Source organism: Rhagoletis pomonella, unplaced genomic scaffold, assembly GCF_013731165.1.
Source record: "Rhagoletis pomonella isolate Grant_MI unplaced genomic scaffold, Rhpom_1.0 Rhpom_scaffold_00001, whole genome shotgun sequence".
NCBI lineage: Eukaryota > Metazoa > Arthropoda > Insecta > Diptera > Tephritidae > Rhagoletis > Rhagoletis pomonella.
In genome coordinates this window covers 87181374-87208931 of record NW_023458555.1, presented here as the reverse complement: position 1 = coordinate 87208931, position 27558 = coordinate 87181374, and the positions used below count along the sequence as shown (strand labels likewise).

The 27558-nt window shown below is 37.4% G+C and overlaps 1 protein-coding gene across 1 annotated transcript; it reads left to right on the top strand.

The window, feature by feature from the left end:
- Positions 1-10898: 10898 nt before the first annotated feature.
- On the top strand, positions 10899-20964 carry LOC118748485. Its single transcript, XM_036482959.1, has 2 exons — positions 10899-11116; positions 20328-20964. The coding sequence occupies exons 1-2, from the start codon at positions 11109-11111 to the stop codon at positions 20659-20661; spliced, it is 342 nt and encodes a 113-aa protein (XP_036338852.1). The 5' UTR covers positions 10899-11108; the 3' UTR covers positions 20662-20964.
- The last annotated feature ends 6594 nt before the right edge of the window (positions 20965-27558 follow it).

Below are 27558 nucleotides of genomic sequence, written 5' to 3'. Positions count from 1 at the left end.
GTAAACAAGCGACTAGCAAAAAAAAAGGTTGAAAAAAGTTGAAAGAATACTTTGCTATTGCGTTGGGCGCCATTGTTACGTAGATGTAGTGCTGTTGCACGGTCGAGTTGCAAGTCGGCATGCTTGGGGTGCCTGGCATAGCTCATCGGGCGGGGTGGGTTGGGTGGTGGGAAAAGAAGGCCAGTCCCGTCAGGTGGAGTCTACCCACCCTCTTCAACGTCTTGCAAACGTGAAACCATGGGCGCTGTCCAGACCTCTCTTGTGTTTACAACGCCCCCGTACCTGACTGTCGTCCGTATGTAAATCCCTCCGTCTCGTTTGGTCAACCAGTCATGTCGCCCTGTCCATACTTCCACCCCCTCTTGCGAGCAAGCAAATTATGAAATTAGCTCAGTAATTATTTTTCATTATTTTATTTCACAATTGATACCGATTCTTGGATTAACTCTGCCTCTAAAATTAAATAATGAATTCAAAGGGCTTAAACTACAAGAACTCCATACATAATTTATAAATCTGCTTTAAAAATGAAATTATGAATTCAGGGAAGCTTAAACTACAATAACTCCATACCTAAGTAATGCATACTCCTAACTACATACTTATGTACCAGCATCAAAAAAAGAACACCAATTCCCTTGTTCGAGTTCATATTTTGAATTGTTTTGACGAATTCAATAGAAAGAAAAACAAAATTAACAAAGTTCAAAGCCAAACTTAAAACAAAAGAATTCCACAATAGTTAAGTAGTTAGGCAAACCGGTTTTCCTATTCTTTACACGGTGGGCAGGAAGCAAAAATAGGTTGCATAAAAATGTCGACAAAAACTGAAAGCAGGGTTGTATTTGTTGATATTTTTAGGTTAAGAATCCCTTTGAATTGAAATCCTAGCTGCTCCTGTTTTAAAGATATCAACATTTTACATAGTTATGATAGGACCGACTTTTGCGAAAGAGAAAAACATCCTTGTGCATTAAATATTCAACAATGTATGTGTGAGTAAATGTGTGTATATATATAATGTGAAAATATAAGTTTATGTAAGTTTTTAGCCGGTTTCAATCGTTTCCAAGGCGCACCACGTAGAGGCAACTTACTTTGCACCTCTTTGTTCTTTTTTTGGTTTTATTTTTTTAAATTTTTTTTTTGCTTTATTTTTTTATATTTGTGTTTTGTTTCCTTTTATTTTTTTTGTTGGCTTACCATATAATATAGTCACACATTTTAGTATTTAAATATTTTATTATTTAGTTAAGTTTTTATATATGCTGGAATGAAAATGTCATTACAGTTTTCTTCAGGCGACTCACAAAAGTTGGTTTATCAATCATATTTATTTTGAATCTATCCCAGAATTTAATGAATTCCCTATGAACTGACTTCCCGGCCTGCTCGGACCACAATCCTAAACCATCGTTATTCAAGAATGAAATAGATTGCTTTAAATGTTTAAGGATAAAATGGATTTTGACAGTTTGAGAAATTCCAGTACTTTTCAAAACTGTGCGGAGTTCGTTAAGATTTTTATCAAAATTACTAAGATCCGCTTGTTTTGCGGAAAACCATGTATTCACGATTTTGCTCATGACTTTGAACGAGGCAATATATTTGGTATTGTTTTTACTGAGAGTTTCTTCCATACAAACTATGTTCGACATTTTTTTGTATGTGGAAGACACTGTCAGCAAAAAATAAATAATTGCAAACAATCAACGAAATTTTCTGGTAACTTCAGACTTGCACTTTACTAATTGGCTCAAAAGCTACATTTTAAACATTTTTCTAAAAGATCTGATTAGAAATTGTGATCAGATGAAAGTGTCTCCGAGCCAATAATTTTGTACGGCACGGTACTTATAAGTAATCTAGGTTTCACGAAAAAAAAATAAATAAATACAAGGTAACATTAAAATATCAGTCATTTGTTTCGTTGCTGTGAGCTTGTTTCAAAACTTCCGGCTTTTGCTATATTTGTAAAACTCTGTGCATGTCATTTTAACGTATTTAGGTACATACTTATATTAATCATCAACTATTGCTTATGCAAAACGTGCTACATTTAAAAAAAAATTCGCATATGAAAGAGCACCAACCCAACTCATAATAATTTAAGTATACAAATTTTAGTATTTAGTATAGAAATATTCAATTGAAATACGCCAATATTAAAATGAAGCGCTTTGCACTTAACGGATGCTTTTTCATAATTAAGTTGAAAAAAAAATTATTTAAATTCCATGCTGTCTGTAATGGGATTTGAACCCTGACGCTCTGGAAATTAGCAAATTGTGGCAAGCATCTTCGTGCACTCAGCTACAGCCAGACATGTAAATGTGCATTCAAATGTTCAGTTTGATTCAACACCACGTGTGCGTGGTATGAAAGTATTGTTTTTAAGTACGAACATTTCAAAACGATAATCAAATAAAAAATATTCATGTTTACTATGCGTTATTACCCCCAGTATATTCATACAATTTTTCTTAATATTACAACGCGTTTTTTCTCTCAGCGTAGTCATTTCTAAGCAAAATTTGTGCAATCAAATCGAAAACCGGGACACTTAAATTAAACCCGGGACATTTTAAGGTTGGACCGGGACACCGGGACAAATTGTCTAAAACCGGGACATGTCCGGGAAAACCGGAACGTCTGGCAGCCCTACACACAAAGCGCATACTTTCATGCGATTTTCTTTATGATCGCATTTGTGTACTGGATGTACAATAGTCATTATTTCCTGACAGAAGAGTACATAAATACCAAAATAAATCTCATACAAGCTTTGAATTTATTTACTTATTATGAGGAGTACCGTTGGCCTAAGTTAGAGCATTTTTATTTCTTGCACAAGCGCAGTGCGACTTGCCTGCGCTACTTGCTTATAGCAACAAACCTTTAATAAAAAATTACTACCGTATTATATAGCATACAATAATGTATGCATACATACATATATTGCGATATTGAAAGTGTTTGTAATGAGAAAGTTCCCGCTACAGAAAAAGGTAATTGTGGAGTTTTATCTAAGTTGTATACCGGTAGCGCCCAATAAATTTCGATCAATTATTCTTTCGGTAGGAAAAAATGAAAATGTTTCACATTGATTTGATCCGTTTTAGTGAGTTAAAAAAGGGGAACAGATTTGTATGAGATTTCTTTTCGTATAAATATGCTCTAATTATCGAGAAGTACGCCTTCCTCTTTTGCAAATATATCCAATCAGAAGTATATAAAATGTGGATATCTTTAAAACAGGAGCAGCTAGGATTTCAATTTAAGCGGATTCTTAACCTTAAGATATCAACAAATACAACCCTGCTTTCAGATTTTGTCGACATTTTTATGCAACCTATCTTCGCTTCCTGCCCACCGTGAATCATTGGCGCCGAAAGAATATCGAGCCCTAACCGCCAAAATAACGTAAACGGCATTTTTTCCAAAATTTTCTTTTTGATGCAGAAATATTCCTAGAGCATCTAGAGGCATTTCTGCATCAAAAATAAAATCTTGAAAAAATGTCGCTAACGTTATTTTGGCGGTTAGGGCTCGATTATTATGTGAAAAGGGAATAAAAGCAGTGGCAATGAAAAGCAATGGAAATGAAAGGCAATGCAAAACAATTGTATTGAAATCTGTGCAATGTGTCAAATGAGGATTCTTTACTTACTGAACACTCTACTATTGGTATTTTATGGAGAAAATAAAATAGCTAAGTTATTGCTTGACATGCATATAGGGTGTATATTTCATATTTTATTATATTAAATACTAATATATGTATGTACATAGTAGTATACTTTGTACCAAAACTGGATTACAAATTTTACAGCTTTGAAAAATGCTTACGCTATTAATGGAATTGAGTCAAGCCACGTGCAGTGGGCGCCAAAATTTCCGAAAAATCACCGATTATAATAAAAATATTTTTGCATAGGTTATCCGTCACGTACTTAAACGCTAGTCATGAATATTTTTATCAAATTCCGATTTTTGCGAATTTTTAAACTTGAGCACATGACGGATCCCCTATCCAAAAATAAATGTATTATTAAATTCGGTGATTTTGCGGAAATTTCGGGGCCCACTTCACTGGGTTTGACTCAATTGTAAATTTTAACAAAATAAAATATTACAAAAATAAAATAAAAATAGTCCATGAATGATTTCTGTCTCTAATTTTTTTTTAGTTAAGTTAGTAGTTAAGTACTTAAGTATGCTTTAACACTCCGGCTCACAACTTCGTTCTACTCTGTTCACATTTAAATTTAACTGAACCGGTTCTGCGCATTTCTTTCATCACACATATTCATACACACATTTAACATAGTTCACGCACTGCACAGATTGCTTTTGGCCAAGGCGAATTTATATAAGGTGGTGTTGTTTCATCAGCTGTGAGTAGCGTTTGATTGTCAAAATTTTGAATTTCGTTAGTGAGTGAAAACGTGAGAGTGTTTGCATTTTCTGTCGCCCTTTTTCATTCGGGGAAGAATAGCTGAAATTTGACAATGGCCCGCTAAAAGCAAAAACAAAATACAAGTAATTGTTGTATTTGTTCAATCGATACCACCTTAAGGTGTTCTTACACGATATGTATTTGCCTGTGTACATGCCACTTTTTACATACGGATATGTCAACAGATCGTGTAAAGGAAAATTAGATTTGTTTCTGTGCAAAGCAGATGCACTTACATACGAAATAGAAATGTTTCTATTTTCATCTGACACACAGATAGAATCGTCTGAGTTTAGTTTATTTCATTTTCAAAGAAAGTATTTTTAAATAGTTAAATAAAGACTGTGAATTTGACAGACATACGCAATTACATATGTATTGAAAAAGTCACATTTACAGATGCAAATACATATCGTGTAAGAACACCTTTATATGTATTCGCCTTGCTTTTGGCTAAGCTTGTATGACCATGTTTTGCCAGCATTGACTTTCATCCATATGTACGAACAGAGTCGCGCATTTCGTGCATTGTCGCGAGAGACGAAGTTGTGTTGCATGTTGATGGCATTTCTCATTCGCAGCTGTTCAAGTTGTATGCTTACATTGCTGTAAGTCATGGTGTAATAATAACAAGGTGTTGTCAGTAACTTAACCTCACTTTTTCGGCAGGTCTATTCCGGTCACGCATTTTAAAGTACTAGAAAAGGTACTAATTATTTACTACTTTTAATCCGTTGGTGCATACTACTTCAAATTAAATGTAGAAAAATGTATAATTACAGGCTTATAAGCCTGAATATATGTTTGTATCGGCAGCTCCACACAGTTTGGACATATATTGTAACTTTAAAAAAGTAAAAGCCGTAAAATAAGGCAATTTCCTATTAGACTGTAAATAATATTCTAAATAGATTAAAACACATAAATATCGATAATATAAGCGAATTCCTAATTTAACCATGCCACCACTCTATTCTAATGTATCAGTAGTTCATTTGGCTCAATATTATGACAATGCAGCAAAAGTTATTTAATATAAAAGATACTATTTTTGTGAAAGTTTTTCTCCATTGATAACCACGATATCTTTTATTTTTCTACTTTTTGAGTACAAAAATTATACAAATCCAGCAATTTTAAATATTAATATTGTTCTGAAAACACCAAGTTCTTTAAAAATTGCGATAAAACGAATTACTAAAATGGAGTATTTTAGATACTATTTCCCAACGAATAGTAGTATAAAAATTAAGATCGGCAGCACTGAAAATAAGCATGCCGATCTTGTCAAAATCACAACAAACACGTCGCTACTGACAACACCTTGTTATTATTCCACCATGGCTGTAAGTCATAACAAACAGTGTCACATACATAGGTCGCTTGTTGCTTATGTGAAACCAAGCCACTTGTGCACCAGTCTAGTACAAACTTTGGGAAATTATAATATATCAGACGCAAGCTGAGATATTTATTTGCCTGAATAATTCTGTACCTATTGAGTACAAGTCGCGAGTTCTTGTAGGATTTCCTACTGGGCTAGCACACTTGTCTACTGAGTTGCACCTTTATATGTACATACATATGCATGGAAATTCTTATTAGAAATGCAAACAGGAGAAATGAAGTATTAGGTAGAACGCCGACGCAACTGGCGTTGGTTTTCGGTGATATGAATTTATGTACATATATGTATGTATGTATGTAGTTATGTACATATGCATAAAACACAGGACCGAAAGTGAAACGATGATCGCTGCAGGCGCCGGCGCAGGCAGCATAGCAAATATTTTGAAGTTGGAATAGAGCTAGGAATGGAAAACGAGCATCCATGCATATTTACATACGCATGTGCATATATATGTATGCGTATGTACGTATGTATGGAAGCTATAGTGAAAAATAACGAGTGAAAATTTTATACAAAGTAGCGAGTAGAACTATGTATGCACATATATAACTGCGTATATATATTTGAACGTTTTTCGGTAACGGTGAATATTTTACCGAAGTGTTCCGTTGATATGTAGGAAAATTTTATGACGGGTATATTTATATGTATATATTTAAATGTGGCCCTAGGTGGGCGCTTTTAGCTTTGTAGCCGTTCAACGGTGGGCGCCTGTTAACTAGGCGAGAAAAAACGGATCCCGCGTAGGGCTTCAATCACCAAAGTGTATGGAACTCGGTGCCGCAAGCACCTCCCGAAACTAAATTGCAAGGCTTTTCGCAATTGGGCCTTTTCAAGACACTTTTAGCTGCGCAACAAACACTTGGTTTTAAATGAAACTTGCCGTGATTTTTAGGCTAAGCACAATTTTAAAGTTCACTAGCACAAATAGTGTTTTAAATTCCCGCGTTGCAGCGATTGAAAATTTAGATCGCTGTTTTTTGCTGCTGCCGATTCGCTGTAAAGTTGAAAGGTAATTGTGGGAAGATGAGAGAGATGTGAGAAAATTACAGCTGCCGTTCAGTGTTGAGCAGCGTAATTTCTATTGTCGGAATGGTTGCGTTGCCACTGTTTCAAATTTGGCTCACAAGGACCATGTTAAAATATTACGATATTGCGATTGAGATTTTCAATTAAAAAGCTTTAAGGTTTTACCCCAACTTGTAATTCATTTCCAAATTGACATAACTAATTACGATTTAACATTAATATTTTAAGTGGACTGTATGATGATGTGAATGATTTTTAATTAGGAAATATAGTAGGAATTTAGCAATTGATTTGGGTTGCAGAGTTCGGGGGAAATTCGCGCAACGGGATTGGTAAAATTGAAATGAGTATATAATAGTAGAAATAGTAACACATATAGATGGATGGTTGATACTTAGTTGATGCAAATGCAGGTGAAACTACACGTTGTGGTTGAACTCCCGCGTAGATAATATTAGATGAAAACAAGTAGGTAGTTATCGACCTCCAACGCTGTTGTAGAGGACTTTTTGTTGATGATGGGGTATTATAGTTGCTGGTTCGGTAAAGCGATCCCTGCTGTCTTCTGTAGGTGTCGATGGCAAAGCGGAGTGTGCCTTTATAGGTTACACTGGAAGCAACTGCAGCCTGTCTATAGCTAACACTGGAATATTCAAGCACTTTTATTCGGTGCAAGCGCAGGGATGCATTTGGGATTAAAGGATGCGCAGGGATCATCCTTCAAGTGGGCACAAGGCACTTGAACACCTAGAATAGCACATATCGCACACGATCTGCAAAAGTGACACAACTCAAAATGGAGCATTTTCGAAATCATGCACTAAAAATGTAAACAGAACTTTTATTTACCTTTCAACAAAAACTGGAGAAATTTTCGTTTTAATTTGTTGAAAAAACCTAAGGTAAGGTGTAACTTTGGGTTGTGCCACATTTGAAGATCGTGTGGGATAAGTAGGAGTCTCTTTTTTTGATAGGTAGACCAGGGACCGATGTATTCGGAAATATCTTGTTTATGGTCCGATTTGCTTCAAATTCGATATTCGTATTATAGATATACATAGTACATAGAGAGGAATTGAATGATTTTTAACGGTTCGAAAGGTGTTTCAAGGCCCCGGCAAGTGCGCGGGTATTGGCAGTTTATCTATACTTATTATTAAAGAGAAGTCCCTTCTTTTTATAAGAGCTGATCTCGCGAGCGGCTGTACCCATTTTTGCAATTTTGAACACCTACTATACATACACTATATAAGCCACTCATAATGCCTGTGCTGGTGTATGTCGCGGAGGCATGGATAATAAAAACATCTGATGAAGTGGCTCTTGGAGTTTATGAGAGAAAGATTCTGCAAAAGATTTACGTACCTTTGCGAGTTGGCGATGGCGAATACCGCAGACGATTTAACGATGAGCTGTATGAGCGAATTAAAATTCAGCGGCTCCGCTGGCTTGGCCATGCCGTTCGAATGGACAGAAACGCTTATGCTCTGAAAGTATTCAACGCGGGCCACGATGCTGGTAACAGAGGAAGAGGAAGACCTCCTCTGCGTTGGAAGAATCAAACGGAGAAGGACTTTGCTTCACTTAGCATTTACAATTGGCGTCAGTTGGCACAGAAGAGAAATGACTGGCGTGCTGTTTTGAACTCGGCAAAATCGCCTAGGCTGTTACGGCGCCAATAAAGAAGAAGAAGAGATACACCTACTGCAGACTTTCCAAGGATGGTTAGAGGCTGATAATAATTTCAATATATATCAAGTAAGCGTGGCATCTCCCATAGAAATCGAATTTTTCATACCGCATATCTCCTCCTCCTAAACAACCGGAACGATTTTAACGAAATTTTTTTAATCGTCTGAGTTTGTCCTTGAATAGTTTAGGTTTGCAACCAGGTGGCAGCGCAGGCGAGTTATTACCATAAATCGTATTTATGATCCGATTTGGCACATATTCGATATACATACATATATTGGTAACGGTAGGGGCAATGCTATTTTAAGCAAAACGCAAGGTGGCGCTGGGTCGAGTTATTTGAAAACATCGTCAAGTGAAGTAATTCGGAAACACCACGGATCAAAGTCAAATTACCACTGTTCAATCAACCACTGAATAGAATAAAGAAAATTATTGATTGCAATTACAATTGCAAGATATTTAAGGTATTGACTCTGAAATAAGTCTATGTGTTATTACGTAGCTGTAGTGCTGTTGCATGGTCGAGTTGCAAGTCGGCATGCTTGCGGTGCCTGGCATAGCTCATCGGCCGGGTTGGGTTTGTTCCACTCGCCATGCCTACGCTACACTAACAACAAAACTGTTGTCATGCCGAATTAGGTGAGATAAAGGAGGTAGTTAAAACAACAAGTGATAGGAAGAAAAAGAAGGGCAGAGTCTACCCACCCTCTTCAACGTCTTGCACACGTGAAACCATGGGCGCTGTCCAGGCTCCGCTTGTATTTACAACGCCCCGTACTTGACTATCGTCCGTATGTAAGTCACTCCGTCTCGCCATGTCAACCAGTCATGCCGCCCTGTCCATACTTCCACCCCCCTCTTGCGCACAAGCGCAACACCCACACCAAGTTTTTATGAAATTAGCTCCTCATGATTTCTGTAGTCCTCTTTTTTTCAACCAAAATTCATTATTTTATTTCACAATTGATCTCGATTCCTAGATTAACTCTGCCTCCAAAATTAAATAATGAATTTAAAGGGCTTAAACTACAAGAACTCCACACATAATTTATAAACCTGCTTTAAAAATTAAATAATGAATTCCTGGGGGCTTAAACTACAAACCCTCCATACCTAAGTAATGCATACTCCTAACTACATACTTATGTACCAGCATCAAAAAAAAGAACATCAATTCCCTTGTTCGAGTTGATATTTTGAATTGTTTTGACGAATTCAATAGAAAGGAAAACAAAATTAAAAAAGTTCAAAGTGTAAGCGTAGTTACTAGCAATATAAGGGCAGGTAAAAGTAATGTAAACGTAAATTTAAGCAAGTAGGCTATGTGAAAGTAGCTCGCAAGTGTAAACGCAGGATAAGCATTGATAAAGTAGTGTAACTAGCCCATAAGCGATAGATTGTATTCTGTCTAGACCTTAAGCAATGTTATCGTTTAATAAAAAGATATCAAAGATATCGAAGCGTACTCCATCTAAGAAATAAAACGACACAATCTTGCGAACTTAGGAAGAAGCCAGACGTGTTTTATTCGATTTGCGAAGTTCTTTAGACCACCTGTCGACCATGAAGGAGAGCGAGTTGGCAACCTCATTTTATTCGACTAGTTTCTAAGATTCCTCTAAACAAAAATCCTCCAAAAAAAGTTGTTCTTGTATAAACTCGCTGAATTAACTATTGAATTGTAAACTGAAATTGAAATGTAAAAAACTGCAATAATATATAAGCGCGACCGTCTTACAGCACAGACGTGCCTTTGAGTCAACTACACTTCTATAATCAACTCGATTTACTTATAATATTTCGTACACTTGTACCTCTGCATTTTGAATTCATGAAATATTTTATCTAAAACCAATCCGACTCTTTTGTCTTCGTTCCGACTTAAATCTCCCTTTAATATAGCGACGCTATAATAAACATGGTCCTTACGCCGTCAAGTAATAAAAAAGAATCGGCATAAAAATCAAAGCGATGTTATCGTACTCAATAAGCACATAAAACAGATTTACCTAACGAGCCGGTCGCAAAAAACTAAATAAAAATGCGCTTCTTTCGTGAAATTACGTACTAAAATCAAGACAATCGAACGAAAAAAAAAAAACAAAAAATGGTGTGAAAGAAAGACTTTTAAATTGTTAAAAGATACACTTGTGCATTTATAAAATCTAAAAAACGAAGTGAAAAACACATGTTCATGTGATAAACTGAAAACTGCCACTTTACGGAAAACGCTTTAACTCAAAAACTAAAGTATTGTTAAAAGTTGAACAAATATTACAGACTAAAACTGTGAAAATAAGTAAAAACAAAGTTTATTAAAATATTCTAAAACCAAAGAATCGAAAACTCAAAACTAAAAAAAGCGGACTAGAAGAGAGAAGACGTGAACCCCGGAGTACGTGGAAGTGGAGCTTCAGGAACTTTGCAGCCAGCTTAGAACAAACACATTCCCAAGGAAAAGACTCTGCCCAAACACTAACGTGGAAAATAAAATATTTTGTAATTGTAAAGAAAATGGCACAGTAAGTAGCGTTCCAAGTTTTCTACCAAGTTACAGCGAACTTTGTAGAAACCTTTCGCAAAAATTTTCCCGCCCTTTTTGCATATAAATAGGATTCAGTTAATTCCATATACATATGTATGTATGTACATATGCATATATGTAGCACCGTAAACGAAAGAAAAAGAACTGTATTGGCGAATTTTCGCGAAATTTGGTAATAAACCTACATATATGCCATAAAATTAGCGGAAATTTGCACATTAAAAAAAAAATATCTGTGCTTATTTTTTATATTAATATACAGAAAAAGCAAACCAAATCAGCCGCTACAAAATTCGCTATAACAAAGGAGTACATAAATACATACATATGTACATACATACATTACAAGTGCATTATATGTAAATTAGCTTAAATCTCCCGTGAATACATGTACATGTATAAATATACTCATACATACATATTTATATACGTACATATGTCCCACTCAATCTTTATATTACACTCAAGCTATATACCCTGCAAACACATAAAGCGATCTTAGTAATTACAATAGCGCAATTGCTTAAATGAACAATATTTAATCGGCTTCAATTTAAATCAGACATGGTTTTTAAGTTCCAAATTTTGTTACATAATTATTTATAATTATATTACACTAAAAAAAAAATCTCGCATATACATGTGAATGTACAGGTATTAAACATCCATACAAACCAAAACTGATTTCGAAATCATAAATGTATATATGTATGTACCTACATAAAACCAAACAACCAAAAAACACTTGCTACAATAGACGCTCACGATAGGACTCATACACTCGAGGTAGTTAGTTCCACTCATTCCGATTACCCTTAATGCAAATATACACACACATCATCACTCTCGCTCTGATTACCACATAACTCATTTCCTTTTAACCCTTAACGGCGCCGTGTTGCAGATCTGCAACATACTCAAGATTCTCCCGCTAAAATAGTACCAAATTAAATATTGACGCCAAGCGCATTGTTTCATATCAGTAACAAAGCGAGCAGCTCATTTCTAACAGTACTTATCAAAACCAGTCAGATTTTTGCTCTCAGTTCTTATTGAAAGGTGAATTTTTGTTGTGAGAAAAGCTCCTGGCAAACATACGGTTTTGCAATTTAGTAGTTAAAAAAGTGACAAGATTGGCCATAAGCAATAATAATTTGTGCAAGGTAAGACATTATTTGGCTGAAAAACGAACTGTTTATGTGCGTAATTTGTGGTGTGATGTATGTAGCGTTAAATTTTGTTTTGTTGCAGAACTGCACCGTCGCGCTTATCACATCGATTAACAATTGAAAATGGCGTCCCTTACAGACGTTGAAATAGAACGAATTTTAGAGGATTTGGGTTGCAAAAGTGAGGATGGAATGGATTTTTCAGATGAGGACGATGTTATTCCGCCAGAAATAAGTGAACTTCCGTTGTCAGTTGAAGAAGAATTTGGCGGTAATGGTAATGATATCCCTGGCGGTACCAAGAAATGTAAACTTGAGAAAGTAAATAGTAGCTACAGAAATTAGTACTTAATTTTTTACGAATTTAGGTTCTATTTTTTGCAGCTGAATGTGAAATGGAAGACCAAAGCTCTTAATTTAAATTCCGAGCAAATTAATTTCCGTGGCAGTACAAACTTGTCGGATGACATTTTGAGACTGGATACACCTTTCCAAGTGTTCCAATATCTGTTCCCAGATGAAATAGTGGACTACATTAGAGACCAGTCTAACATATACAGCACAGAAAAAAATTTAAATAAGCCCTTAAACGCTACAGGTATCGAAATGAGGCAATTTATTGGTATTCTCTACTACATGTCCATCGTAGAAATGCCGAATGCGCGTATGTATTGGTCAGATAAGATCGGTTGCGCTTCTATAAAAGAGACTATGTCTCAAAAAAGATTTGAACGAATGCGCCAAATGTTACACCTGAACGAAAACAGCAAGATGTTAAATAAGGATCACCTTGATTTTGACCGATTATTCACTGTTAGACATGCTGAACTCAAGTTTTGGAAAAGTTCCGTTAGAGGCGCAGTTATCAATTGACGAGCAAATGTGTTCTACAAAAGCACGTCGCCACCTGAAGCAGTACCTTCCCGATAAACCACATAAGTGGGGCTATAAGTTGTTCGTCATGTCTGGTGTGAGTGGCTTTGCCCACAAATTTGAGGTATACAGTGGCCAAGAAAATATTGTCGCTGACGATGAATCCAACCTAGGTGCCTCTGCCAATGTGGTTGTTCGACTTTCAAGACATGTGCCTTCCAATGAGAACTACCGCATTTTCTTCGATAATTACTACACGTCTTTGCCTTTGATTGAATACTTGGAAAAACGAGGAATACTGAGCTTGGGAACCATTAGAAGAAATCGCATACCCAATTGCAAGTTACCGGAGGATAAGATTTTCAAGAAAGAGTCCCTCGGGACATCTATCGAACAGGTGGGTGACATCAATGGAACAGACATCTCCGTTATTTCATGGAGAGACAACAAAGTGGTCACATTAGCATCCAACTTCGCGGGAAAAGCTCCCGTATCTTCGGTGCGTAGATATGATAAATCCCAGAAAAACTTTGTTACAATTGAAAGACCCTTTGTGATTGAGGAATATAACCGTCATATGGGAGGTGTCGACTTATCGGACAGTATAATGGGTCAAAACAAAATAAAATTACGATCCAAGAGGTTGTATATTCGGATATTTTATCATTTGCTAGATTTGACAATGTCGAACTCTTGGCTGTTATATCGGCGCATACAAAAAAACTTATGGAGAAGAAGGGACGGAGCAAACATCGGAAAATTTCGGGGTGGACATTGCTGAAACTTTATGCAATTTTGGAACTAAACGGGGAACGCTAAAAAGGAAAAGTACCCTACAAAGCCAGATAGAAGAAAAAAAGAAAAAAGGCCCTTGTCAATACATTCCGCCGAAAGATGTTCGGCAAGATCAGCTAGGACATTGGCCTGCTTGGGCAGAAAAAAGAGTAAGGTGCAAGATACCAAACTGCAAGGATACACGCAAACAATTTGCGAAAAATGTGGCGTCGGCTAATGCTATAACAAAAGTAAAAATTGCTTCAAGCAATTTCATATTCATTGAATTTTCTGAAACAAAGCGCAATGTTGCATATTTGCATCATACTCATTTTATTGAATAAAATATTAAAAAAAAATCAAATTAAATTTTTGTTATCATTTCCTTTCTATAAATAGTATATAAATCGTTTGAAACAGGTTTTTCAAAAAATAAAGAACTTGCGCCGTAAAGGGTTAAGAAAAATTTTAGCAAAACATTAGGGTAGTACTTTTCTCCAAAAAAAAAAATGAAATAAAACAAAAACAAAAAAATAAAATTAAATAAAATATAAAAAATTAATAATAATAAATCAGAAATAAAATTTTTAAATAGTATTAAATGAAAGATTAAAATTGCTTTCCAAAATATTTCGGGCACATTCGCACATACCAAGTCATCGTATAATCAAAGGTTATTGCATCATAATCATATGTACATATGTACATTTCTATACACATTTATACCTGAGTACACAGATGCATGTAAATTAATAAGCAAGGCACATTAAGGTAGATAGTCCATTCCAAAAAAAAAAACAGTAATAATAATAATTAATGAAAAAAAATTAAAAAAAATAAGATTAAAATAAAAATACAAATAAAATAGTATACATATATATACATACATATTTCTATATATACTCCTCTTCTCAATCATCCTTAAACCCAAATTAAACCTAAAATTCTCACAACTCTTTGTTCCAACACTTACTCCTTTCTCTTGTATTATAAACTACCAACTACCCGTTAACTCAAAAAACAAAAAAAAAAAAACAAAAAAAAAACAAATTTTCGAAACTCTGCACTCAACTACGTCAGCTCGTTTAAAGATGCCTGAAAATAAGGATCAACTCGATACAGTACCAAAGCAGGCATCCGAGGCTAAAAAGCGAGATAGCTCTAGGTCAAAAGGGTCGTCCTCCATACTTTCGGATCAAACTGAATCCCTTATCAAAGTTAAATTGTCCCAGCTCGATCAAAATTGGGAAATTGTATACGAAACATACCAATCTGTGAGCACCTCCGATTCCTACACAAATATAAGCGAAGTGGTAGAGCAGAAATACGATAAATGTATGCAAAGCTACCAAAATTGTAAAGCGGAGATGACAGACGCATTAGAAGTTTTAAGACCCCAACCTCTCAGCTCAAAACCGCCAAACCCGATCCCCTCAGAAAATAAAGCAGAGTCGTCGGGCGTTTACCTTCAAGTGCCGCCATGTGACACCCAAGACTTTTTTGGTGGATATGAAGAGTGGCCAGGCTTCAGAGACATGTTCACAGTTGTGTACATAAAACACCCCAAACTCACCCCGGCACAAAAACTATACCATTTAAGGCACAAAGCAAAGGGCCAAGCAGGAACAATAGTAAGGCAATACGCGCTCTGTGACGAAAGCTTCGATCTCGCATGGGAAGCCATAAGATTGCGATACGAGAACCGTAGAATTTTGGCTGGCAACCAACTCAAGACACTCTTCAATCTTCAGCCAGTTCATGGTGAAAACAGCGCCTCTCTACAAAAACTGCAAAACAGCATCAACAATTGCCCCTCCATATTAAAAGCTCAAAATGTTTCCGTATCGAGTTGGGACCCAATCATAGTGCATATATGCACCTCAAAACTGCCAGAAGAAACCTTAGCTCTTTGGGAGCAATCTCTATCATCGAGAAAAGATCTTCCACTCTGGTCTGAAATGAACTCATTCCTCACCACTCGATACGAAGTCTTAGAGAGGTTAAGTGCTCATAGGCCAGCAAAATCGAAGATAAGTCAAAACCCAAATCAAAATTCCACTTATAAGCCAAGTTTTCAAAGTTTCCAGCCAAGTTTAAACTCAACCAAGTCTCAAGCCCTCAACTCAAACCAAAACTCTACAAAAACACGCGTATACCACAATGAGCAAAGATTTGTTAATTCCTGCAAGTTGTGTAAAGCGGTCCCAGCGCACCCACTTAAAACATGTTCGAAATTCAGAACAATAACAGTTCAAGAACGATTGTCCTTCATCAAAGAGAACAACTACTGTAAAAACTGTCAGGCTTTTCCTCACAATTCAAGAGAATGTAGAAGTAGCTTCAGTTGTGTTTACTGCCAAAGACGACATTACTCGATGTTACATATAAATAACTCTCAAACACAAAGCTCCAACTCGAATCCGAACTGCAGCTCAAACTCGAGATCCCAAAAGTCGGCAGTTCACACAACAACAGCTAGGTCTACAAATCTATCTCCGCATCCCCAATGACTACTAATGCAAAATGTTGAGCATACTCAGGAAGAGCAAGAATCCGTTCAAGCTCACCACTCCAGTAGTAAGGAAAAAACGTTACTCCCAACTGCTATTGTGCCCATTTTACATTTAGGAGAAATTTATAGATTGCGAGCTCTAATTGACCCTGGCTCAGAGAAAACCTTCATCTCCTCAATAGCAAAAAATCTGTTAAAACTCCCCACACAAAGATCCCACTATGAGAAATCTGAAATGGGGGGAAAATCGTGCAAAACTCACATCAAACTTGTTTGATAAGGATATGTTCAACGGACGCCCAAATCACAATTGAGACAAATGCTACAGTTTTGCCCCAGCTCACTCAGTTTCTTCCGGCATTCAGATTGAAGAGCATAGATATCACCCAGTTTGCTTCCTTAGATCTCGCCGATCCCACCTGGTTTACTCCAGGCAAAATAGATCTGGTGATTGGTAGTGATCTTACACCGAAAATATTTGTACCAGGCTTACAAAATATGAGTGGAGGATTGTTAGCACGAAACACCAGCTTTGGATGGATTTTGAGCGGCCCAGTTCAAGCCCAAGTCACATCATTTTCAACACGAGTCGAAGAAAGCAAACAAGACTGCCTCGGCGATCTTTTAAAGAAGTTCTGGGAACAGGAAGACATCTCGGACCCGCCTCAACTCTCGGAAGAAGATGAAATATGCGAGAAATTACTAGAAACACCACAATTAGGAGAGCAGATGGCCGCTATGAAGTTCGGCTACCATTTAAAACGCAATTTCCCGAATACATGGCACTAGGACATTCCCGATACTCAAGTTTATACCAATTTCTCAGTATGGAGCGCAATCTCGCTAAAAAGAAAACATCAGGGACACATATTCTGAAGTGCTTGAAGAGTACATAACCCTAAATCACATGGAGACAACTACTTCTCATGAAATCATTGAAGGTGGAAAATATTACTCATTTTATCTCCCACATCATGCCGTTTTGCGAGCCGAAAGTAAAACCGCTAAAGTACGGGTAGTCTTCAATGCCTCCAAAGCTACCAGCTCAGCCACACCGGTCGCACTCTCCAAACTCAACGAATCGTCTTTAGAAAGGGCCCGGAAAACCCAATAAAAGATTACAAACTCAAAACAGTCACCTTTGGCGTAAACTGTGCCCCATTTTTAGCTATCAGAACACTTCACCAGCTAGCTGGTGACCCTGCATTAGAATACCCATGTTGTACGAGAATCCTTAACGAAGAAACATATGGTGATGATGTTTTTTCTGGAGGAAATGACCTTGAAACAGCCCGAAACTCACTCACCCAACCCACTCAAGTTTTAGGTTCAGCTGGCTTCCCTCTAAAAAAAATCACGGCTAACAACTCAAAAACAATAGAAAATATACCCCAAAACAATCTTTTAGACTCAAATTTTTTAAAACTCGAAGACTTTAGCACAACAAAAACCCCGGGAATACAGTGAAACGCTGTATCGGACTCATTTTCGTACACATTTAACCCTCTCGCAACTCCATACCCAGCCACAAAACGTCTGCTTTTGCTAAACTTTATGACCCGGCCGGATGGCTATCGCCTGTAATGGTTAAAGCAAAAATTCTCTTGCAAGACCTTTGGGAAGAAGGTACCGATTGGGACGAGTGCGCAAAACCCACCTCGCTTCATGCTTGGCGTACGTTTGTCGTAAATCTACAATCGGTAGGAAAACTCGAAATCCCTCGATTGATAGGATACTCACCTAAATATAATGTCGAGCTCCATGGATTTTGTGACGTGTCTCAAGACGCATATTGTGCCTGTTTGTAACATCGCTGCCACAACGGTATCAACCCAGCCACTTCTCAACTTCTCGTGGCAAAAAGCAAAGTAGCCCCAGTTCAAACTATCAGCTTACCACGGTTGGAACTCTGTGGAGCTGTCCTCGTCAGCAAACTCGCTCACCAAGTTCAGGAAAAACTCCACCTAAAAGATGTCAAACTATTTCTATGGTGCGATTCATCTATTGTTCTCGCATGGTTAGAGAAATCCCCTTATGTGTGGAAACCCTACGTCGCGAATCGCATAACCCAAATCTTAAAAAACGTAGAAAATGCTACGGGGCGACATGTAAGCAGTGCTGACAACCTTACAGATCTAGGAACCCGAGGATGCCCTCCTCAAGAGCTTATCTCCAAAGCCATATGGTGGCATGGACCAGGCTGGCTTATCGAAACTCCAAACGCTTGGCCCCAATCCCAACCCCAAAGGACTCAACCCCCCAGAGCAAAGAAAAATTAAAGTTTTTCATTTAAGCAAGACCGAAGATGTACTACGCCAATTTTCCTCGTTTGAAAAAGCCTTGCGCATCGTAGCCTACGTGTTTCGCTTTATCCGAAAATCTCGAAAGATCTCCCAAAACATGGATTCCTTAACCCACCCGGAAATCCAATACTCGAAAACCCAACTAATTATTGTTGCCCAAAAACGTTACTATTCCGATGAATATTTACAATTATCTGTCACTCAATCCCTCAACAAGAAAAGTAGGTTATTATCTCTAAACCCATTTATTGACAAAACAATGAGCGTCATCCCATCATACTGCCCGGAAACTCCAGATTTTGTACTCTTTATTTAAATTTTCTCCACACAACTCTCTTGCATGCGGAGAAATCTCTTATGGTTCGTATGACTCAGCAAGACTTCTTTGTCCCACGTTTGAAATCGTACATAAATAAGTGTATAGCTCAATGCAAACCCTGCACTATTCATAAGCAAAACGTTCGTTCTCAAATAATGGCAGCCCATCCTCCCGAAAGAGTTACGTTGTCGGTACCATTCCACACTACCGGTGTAGATTTCGCAGGCCCTTTTTTGTTAAAAGCCGGTTTAACCCGTAACGCACCCTATCATAAAGCTTACACTTGTGTGTTTGTTTGTATTGCGACAAAAGCAATTCACTTAGAAGTCTGTTCAGACTTAACCACAAGGTCATTTTAACAGCATTTGCACGCTTCGTAGGGCAACGAGGAATACCCGCGAAAGTTATGTCCGATAATGGAAAAACCTTTATCGGAGCTCATCGCACATTCTTCAAAGACTATGCAAGTTTTCTTACCCAGGTGTCTGTCGTACCTCTAAAAAATACGAAACTCATGGGTTTGAATGGCAGTTTATTCCTCCATACGCTGCACATATGGGCGGCCTGTGGGAATCTGCCGTTAAAAGTTTCAAAACCCACTTCATAAAAGTTGCTGTACCCAAAAATTCATTTTCGAAGAATTCTCAACGCTTCTTATACGCATAGAGGCAGCTATGAACTCAAGGCCATTATCACCCATGTCCGAAGATACCACGGATCTCCTAGTGCTCACTCCGGCTCTCTTTCTCCGAGGAGCACCCCTAATGTCTATCCCGGAGCAAACTGCAGAAACCCAATCCCTGGCCAATCGCTGGCAAAAATTAAAAATTCTCCATCAGGAATTCAGTAGACGATGGAAAGCGGAATATCTACGCGAGCTTCACAGACGTCATAAATGGCAACAACCCCAGAAGGATATTGCGGAAGGAGAGTTGGTAGTTATCAAAGATGATCTCTTGCCACCCCGAAATGGTGCCTTGGAAGAGTACTCAAACTCCATCGAGGCCCCTATAATCACGTTAGAGTCGCTAAGGTCAGAACTCAAGCTGGGGTTTATACCCGACCAATAGTCAAATTATGCCCTCTACCTCCTCCACTCACTCATAACTCTAATTGAATAACTCGCCTACCATATAGTCCAATCAGCTCAAATACATATAACCCTCTTAGTTTCTAATTACAGTCAATTAGCTCCAACTCTACCAACTCGTACTAATTCACTTGTTGATCTTTTACAGAACCCCGGATGTATATCAGTGTCAACTGTGCTGCCGTTTTCACGCTCTGCAAACCTGCGCATGTTTTCGAGAGATGAGCGTGGCCGATCGCATAGAAGCTGTCCGCTTTTATAAATATTGCATGAACCCATCTCAGAATAGCTGGAGAATATGTAAATTGGGTCATCACACGCTTCTTCACCGCCCAACTACCAATTTCACTGGGGAACGCAAACCAGCTCAACATGCTGTGGGACGCAGATCGAAACGCGAGACAGAATGTCGCTCTACGGCAATGAAGATGTCGAAGTTTCGTTATCAAGGAAACCCAATGCCGTTTCGCGTATCGAGTTGAATCGCCTGGTCACCACGGCATTCACATCGCTGCAGCAGCTAGACAGCCTACTAAATGTTGCACCCGTGCAAGGGCAGCGGCATGTCGACGATGAAGGAGAGCGAGGTGGCAACCTCATTTTATTCGACTAGTTTCTAAGATTCCTCTAAACAAAAATCCTCCAAAAAAAGTTGATCTTGTATAAACTCGCTGAATTAACTATTGAATTGTGAACTGAAATTGAAATGTAAAAAGCTACAAGAATATATAAGCGCGACCGTCTTACAGCACAGACGTGCCTTTGAGTCTACTCCACTTTTATAATCAACTCGATTTACTTATAATATTTAGTACATTTGTACCTCTGTATTTTGAATTCATTAAATATTTTATCTAAAACCAATCCGACTCTTTTGTCTTCGTTCCGACTTAAATCTCCCTTTAATATAGCGACGCTATATTAAACACCACCTGACGCGTTTTCATCAGAAGTGGTCCGCGAAACCATACCAGTAAATAAGTAATCAAATTGAAGTAAAAAATTAATAATGGAAAAGGAAAACATTAGTGCGGAAAAGTATTCGCTGCTCCAGCTAAAAGCTTGGTGCACTGCCGTAGGGCTAAATGCTAGTGGTGCGAAAGCCTCTCTCGCCGAAAGGCTTAGCGAGCTATCGGCGGAGGCTCATGGATCGTGCCCAGCAGAGGGTGCTCCCGGTAGGAGCGGCGCTTCAGGGAGAAGCTTTATTACACCAACAACCAGCGGTGAAAATGACGAAGACAGCAGTGAAAGTGGCAACAATGACAACGGAATGAACGTCGAGGACAACGGTTCGAACGGGGCACAGAATAGCGGTAAAAACAACGCAGCGGACTACAGTGCGAATGGCGACAACAGCGGAGCGGAAAATGTTGCGGACAACGGCGAGTACAATGGTGCGGAATATGTCGATGGTGATGACTTGCTACGTATTGGCAGTGGTAGTTTTGGCAGACAGGTATGCGAAAAAGATGTCGAGTTCCAACGTTGTGAAAGTGCCCCAGTGTGCGTTTCGGCAAGTAACCAAAACGATGAGTCTGAGATCAAAATACTGTTGCTCGAAAAGGAAGTTGAGGTCTTGAAATTAAAATTAGCACCCAAAAAAGAGAAAAAAACAGATACATGCGCTACGAATACTGCCGGAATGCCCTTCGGAACCGTGAAACAGTTACTAACTGACTTCGAAGGCACCGGAAACTTTGAAGCTTGGCAGTCTTAGCTGCTAAATTTGCGTGAAGTTTTCAAACGAAATGTTGGCAATAGATATGCAAGATGTGAACGAAATAGATTTGGTGATTGGTAGTAAAGTTAGTCACGACAACAAACAACTTTTTCAAAAGATCTTTTACAAGGAATATTTAAATGTCGAAAAACCTGAAGAGCCCGAAGTTAAGAAAGAAATACAACTGCACTTAGAAAACAATAAACCATTCAGTTGCGCTCCTAGAAGATTGATGTATAGTGAAAAGTCAGAGTTACAAAAAATATTAGATGAATATTTGAAAAAGTGATACATACGCCCTAGTAGCTCGGAATTCGTTTCGCCGATTGTGTTAGTAAAAAAGAAAACAGGCGAGCTACGGATGTGCATCGATTATATGAAGCTTAATAAAATTACAGCAAAGGATAGTTACCCTATACCACTAATAGATGACTTGTTAGACAGGTTAGTTAACAAGAAATAGTTTACTAAATTAGATCTCAAGAATGGGTTTTTTCATGTCTTTGTTGAACAAGAATCAGTAAAATATACAGCGTTTACCACTCCTTTAGGACAGTTTGAATTCCTACGAATGCCGTTCGGGCTGAGAAACGCTAAGCGCTAAAAAGATTTAGAGTATATTTACAGGGCATGAAATTCAAAATTGTAACAGATTGTAACTCTTTGACGTTAACGCTTAACAAAAAGGATAATAATCCTAGAATCGCTAGGTGGGTATTCGAACTACAGAATTACGATTATGTCCTAGAACATAGGTCGGGGAAAAGGATGCAACACGTAGACGCACTCAGTAGGTTGAATAACGTTTTAACGGTTCATACAAATACGCTTGAGGAAACTTTGATTATATGCCAAAACAGAGATGAAAACATAAAGAATATCAGACGGAAACTTATTTTTTTACGTACCAGACTCAATGGAAGAACACGTTCTATACAAATATCACGACGAGCTGGGACACATAGGCGTTGACAAACTGATAGAAATAATAAGTAGAAGTTACTGGTTCCCTAACATTAAAAATTGCATAAAGTGCATCGCGTTCTCCGCGAAATACGGGAAAAAGGAAGGATTTCTTAACATGATCCCTAAGGGAAATAAACCTTTCCAGATGGTTCATATTGATCACTATGGACCAATCCATAGTACTAATACAAAGTATAAGCATCTACTAGTAATAATAGACGCGTGCAAAAAATTTGTTAGGCTGTATCCAGCAAAGACAACAGCGTCTAAACAAGCTTTAGAGTCCCTGAAGGATTACTTTCGAGCATACAGCAGACCTAGTTACCTTGCATCTGAGAGGGGTACCTGTTTTACGTCCAACGAGTTCGAGGAGTTCCTAAAAGTAAATAACGTTCAACACATTAAGGTGGCAACAAATTCTCCCCAAGCAAACGGACAAGTAGAAATCGTCAATAAAAGCCTAGGTCCAATGTTAGCGAAGGCAGTAGACTCAAAAACTACTACTTGTTAGAACAACGTGTTAGAATCTGTGGAATATGCAATGAACAAAAATCACAAAGCAATCAACGAACATCCCAGCATAATGTTGTTTGGGGTTTCGCAAAAAGGGAAAATAATAGACACGCTCGAAGAAAATGTTTTAGGTTCAATACAGGTACATGACGCTAGACCAGTTCAAGATATCAGGAGGCAGGCCGAAACAGTACAACAGAAAGCGCAAAGTTACGATAAGGAATATGCGGGTAATAAGCGGTTGCCCCCACGTAAATTCAAGGTAGGAGATTACGTCGTGGTAACAAACTCCAGCTCTCAAATAGGAGTGTCAAGTAAGTTAGTACCAAAATTTAAAGGACCGTACAGAGTGGCCAAAATCTCAGAAAATTATCGTTACTTGATAGACGACATAGAGGGTTTCCAACAAACCCAAATACTATACAAGGGTACCTGGCCAATTACAAACTTAAAACCGTGGTTCGAATGTAAAACGACAAGAAGTATGACCAATCAAAATAATAATAATTTAGGAGCACACGGCGTAGAATCAGGGGATTCTAGTCGTCATGATGGTCGAGTTGTAAGCGTAGTTACTACCAATATAAGTGCAGATAAAAGTAATGTAAACGTAGATTTAAGCAAGTAGGCATTGTGAAAGTAGCTCGCAAGTGTAATAATAGGATAAACATTGATAAAGTAGTTTAACTAGCCCATAAGCGATAGACTGTATTCTGTCTAGACCTTAAGCAATGTTATCGTTTTGTAAAAAGATATCGAAAAGTACTCCATCTTAGAAATAAAACGGCACAATCTTGCGAGCTTAAGAAGAAGCCAGACGTGTTTTATTCGATTTGCGAAGTTCTTTAGACCACCTGACGCGTTTTCAAAAGCAAAACTTAAACCAAAAGAATTTTACAATAGTTAAGTAGCTAGGCAAACCGGTTTTCCTATTCTTTATTTGGTGCTCTCGTTTTGCCGAAATTAGTGAACAATAAGCGCGATAACAACTATGCATGTAATTATTGGTGAGTAGGTAATACCTTGTAGACATATATATATGAAGGTATGTGTATCACTCACCTGGTTACTCCAGCATCCTGTTGAGAACCTGTGGGGGGAGAGAGAGCTGCCCTAAGCATGGACATACATACACTGAGGGAAAAAAACTTTAGAATTAAAAAAACGTGCTAATTTAAAAAAATACGCATATGAAAGAGCACCAACCCAACTCGTTTTAAATTTGTGTGTGTACGTTATAAAATATGTCGTTGTGAAGTGCACAGATGGTTTTTTGCTATTCGAAATTATAATTAAGAAGAAAAAATAATTAATTTTGTGCTCCGTCTAGGGCTGGGAAATTCACCCGGATTTTTCAACTATCCGGATAAACCGAATATTCAAAATCCGGATACCTAAATGAAAAATCCGGTTACTCTGGAAGCTGAGAAAATATTCGGCTATCCGAATATCCGGATTTTTCGTTATCAAAACGATATTTTCATTTCCCAATACCTGGCGCTCATAAATGTGTAGTAACAAGTTTTCTACTGCTACGCACAGTGTACGAAAATAAACTATATTGTACGATACTATTTCGTTTCGTTTATTACTTTAACAGTTCGGTACAATACGAAACAAAACGGCTGAGTTCACTTTGGCGATAGTACACTACAGTAGTTTAGTAGTTACAGACGAAACAACAAACGAAATGAATCGTGCAGGGAAAATATTTTTATGTATGTACATATATGCAATAAACAAATACAAAACGAATGGCTGCAATGAATAAAAAAAAATAAAAATGTTTTTTAATTGAATTGGATATGAAAATTTACAGAAAAAATTATTTTTCACGTAATTGAAACGTTCGCATACATATAAAACGTACCCTATGGTACAATTGTCACTAACGAAAAGCAAACGTTTCTCGTTGGGGAAAATGACAGTGAATCTTACAATTTGTTTCTGACTATTTACAAAACTGTACAAAACCACAAGTGATATGATGATCGATGAGCAAATGGGAATTGTTTTGTACAGTTTATTTTCGTACCCTGGCTACGCACAAAATTGTTTGTATAAATTTTTAAATTTCCAAAATTCTACTTAGGCATTTCAAAGGCTTCTTTTCGAATTAAAAAGTTCAACAAACCAATTTATGCGTATAGAAAACTTGCTACTTCATATGCATGAGCGCCTGATATTGGGAAATCAATGTATCGTTTCGTAAAAATAAAAAAATATATAAAATTGACCGCGAGAGTTTTTTCATGGCTGCAAAGTATCATGGACGGAATAATGAAAGCTGTTACGATAATTTTGGTCGTGGTGAATGCTTTACCAAATTGTAGCATTTTAACCGGATATCCATACTCTCCGGATTTTATTCGTGTATGCGGATAGTCCCAGCCCTAGCTCCGTCTGATAGTACTTGAACCCGGACTCTCTTGGCAGCAACCGATTGCATCAAGCGTCTTTGCAGTCTCAGCTACAGCCATACATGTAAATGTGTTTTTAAATGTTGAGTTTGAATCAACATCACATTTGTACAGATAAACATGTCCCACCAGCAAAAAATTTCACTTCTGAAAAAAGTAAGCGAATTAGTAATAGGCATATATGTAATACTCCTATATTGGCAGTAAGAGCTAGTACCGTCCGAAAACACTACAGTACAGATATATCAATAAACACGTACGAAAGAAAAGGAACACATACGTTTATAAATAAACATGTACACAACACATATATTAAAACGGCACTCAAGTACACAATGCATTGACAAAAATGGTACTAGACTGTCTCGCTTGGATTTCGGAATGCTTACACATTGAGAAGTTAGCTTACTGCCAATATAGAAGTATTACATATATGGTAATAGGTCGCGGGCAGGGATCGAGGTTATTTCGTTGTAAGAGAAAAATATTTTTTGTTCTTGTCCTTTTCAAGATATTTTAATACTAAATTCATATAAACCAGTGTAGCGCTCAACTGATGGAATCATATCCCTGCGTATGCGAGTTGCTGATTTCTAAACTTCCAAGGACGACGGTCAACTGATCGATTCATATCCCTGCATACGCGAACTTCCTTGGAAGATGGTCAACTAATCATTTCATATTCATGCATACGCGAGTCAGATATGCAAACAACAAATAAACTGATATTCCCAGGTTTGCAATTTTGTAAGATACGAATTTCGTAGGACATCGGCCGTGTTAAAATTCATCAAAGAATTCAGTAGTTAGGCCCTCACTTTTGCTATTACAGATTCATTTACTAGCTATTACCTTTTGCTACTGGGGCACCATGTATGTGTATTACACGTATTGTATGTATATAATAGAAATATTCACTTTTTCACTTGATGTAAATACGAACATTTTTGAATCGTAATCAAATAAAAAATTTTAATTTTTATAACGCGTTTGTTTTCTCAGTGTACATTCATAAGTGAGTGCACACGCCTCCAACAGCGGTGCTATTGTCTCGACACTGACCAGTCTTTCAATTACTTCCGATCGCGAGTAGGGCGCGGATCATTAAAATGCGTAAATGCATCGTGCGAACACGTGGAAAAAGAAAAACAATTATCAAAAAAGTGTAAATTACGCTACAGGCAAGTATTCGGGAATTCTTAAGTACGCTAATAAAAAAAATTCTGAGTCTCAGAACAACAATGATAAAAACTTAAGTGTGTGAATATGGATACTAATAAATAAAAGTATAAAAGCTACAACTTATTTGAATTCGTGAACATAGAAATAAAAGGCAAAAAAAAAATTAGTTCATTTGTGAGCTTACATATGTCACAATTTTCCACCGAAAGTCACCGCAAAGGCACAAAAAAATTTTGAAAAGAAACTAAAAATGGAATTGATAAACGAATGAACTTAGTAGGCAAATACCAAACAAGCGGATAATGTGAAAACGAAACGTACAAATTAAATAGATGAAATAAAAATGGAGGAGCTGGTTGGTAAGTTCCTTTTCTGGCATGTTTAATAGCGTATTTCACGCAAAATTAAGTAAAACCTCAAACTTAATAACAAACGACTAAATTAAGCAAAAGAAAAAAAGGTAACCCTAGCAAAAAAATCATTAGAAATATGTACATTAAAGTGGTCCAAAAATGTATTGTAATGGCACTAACGCGATGTGGTAACATCTTACATGGCAACACTTATGTTGCCCAAAA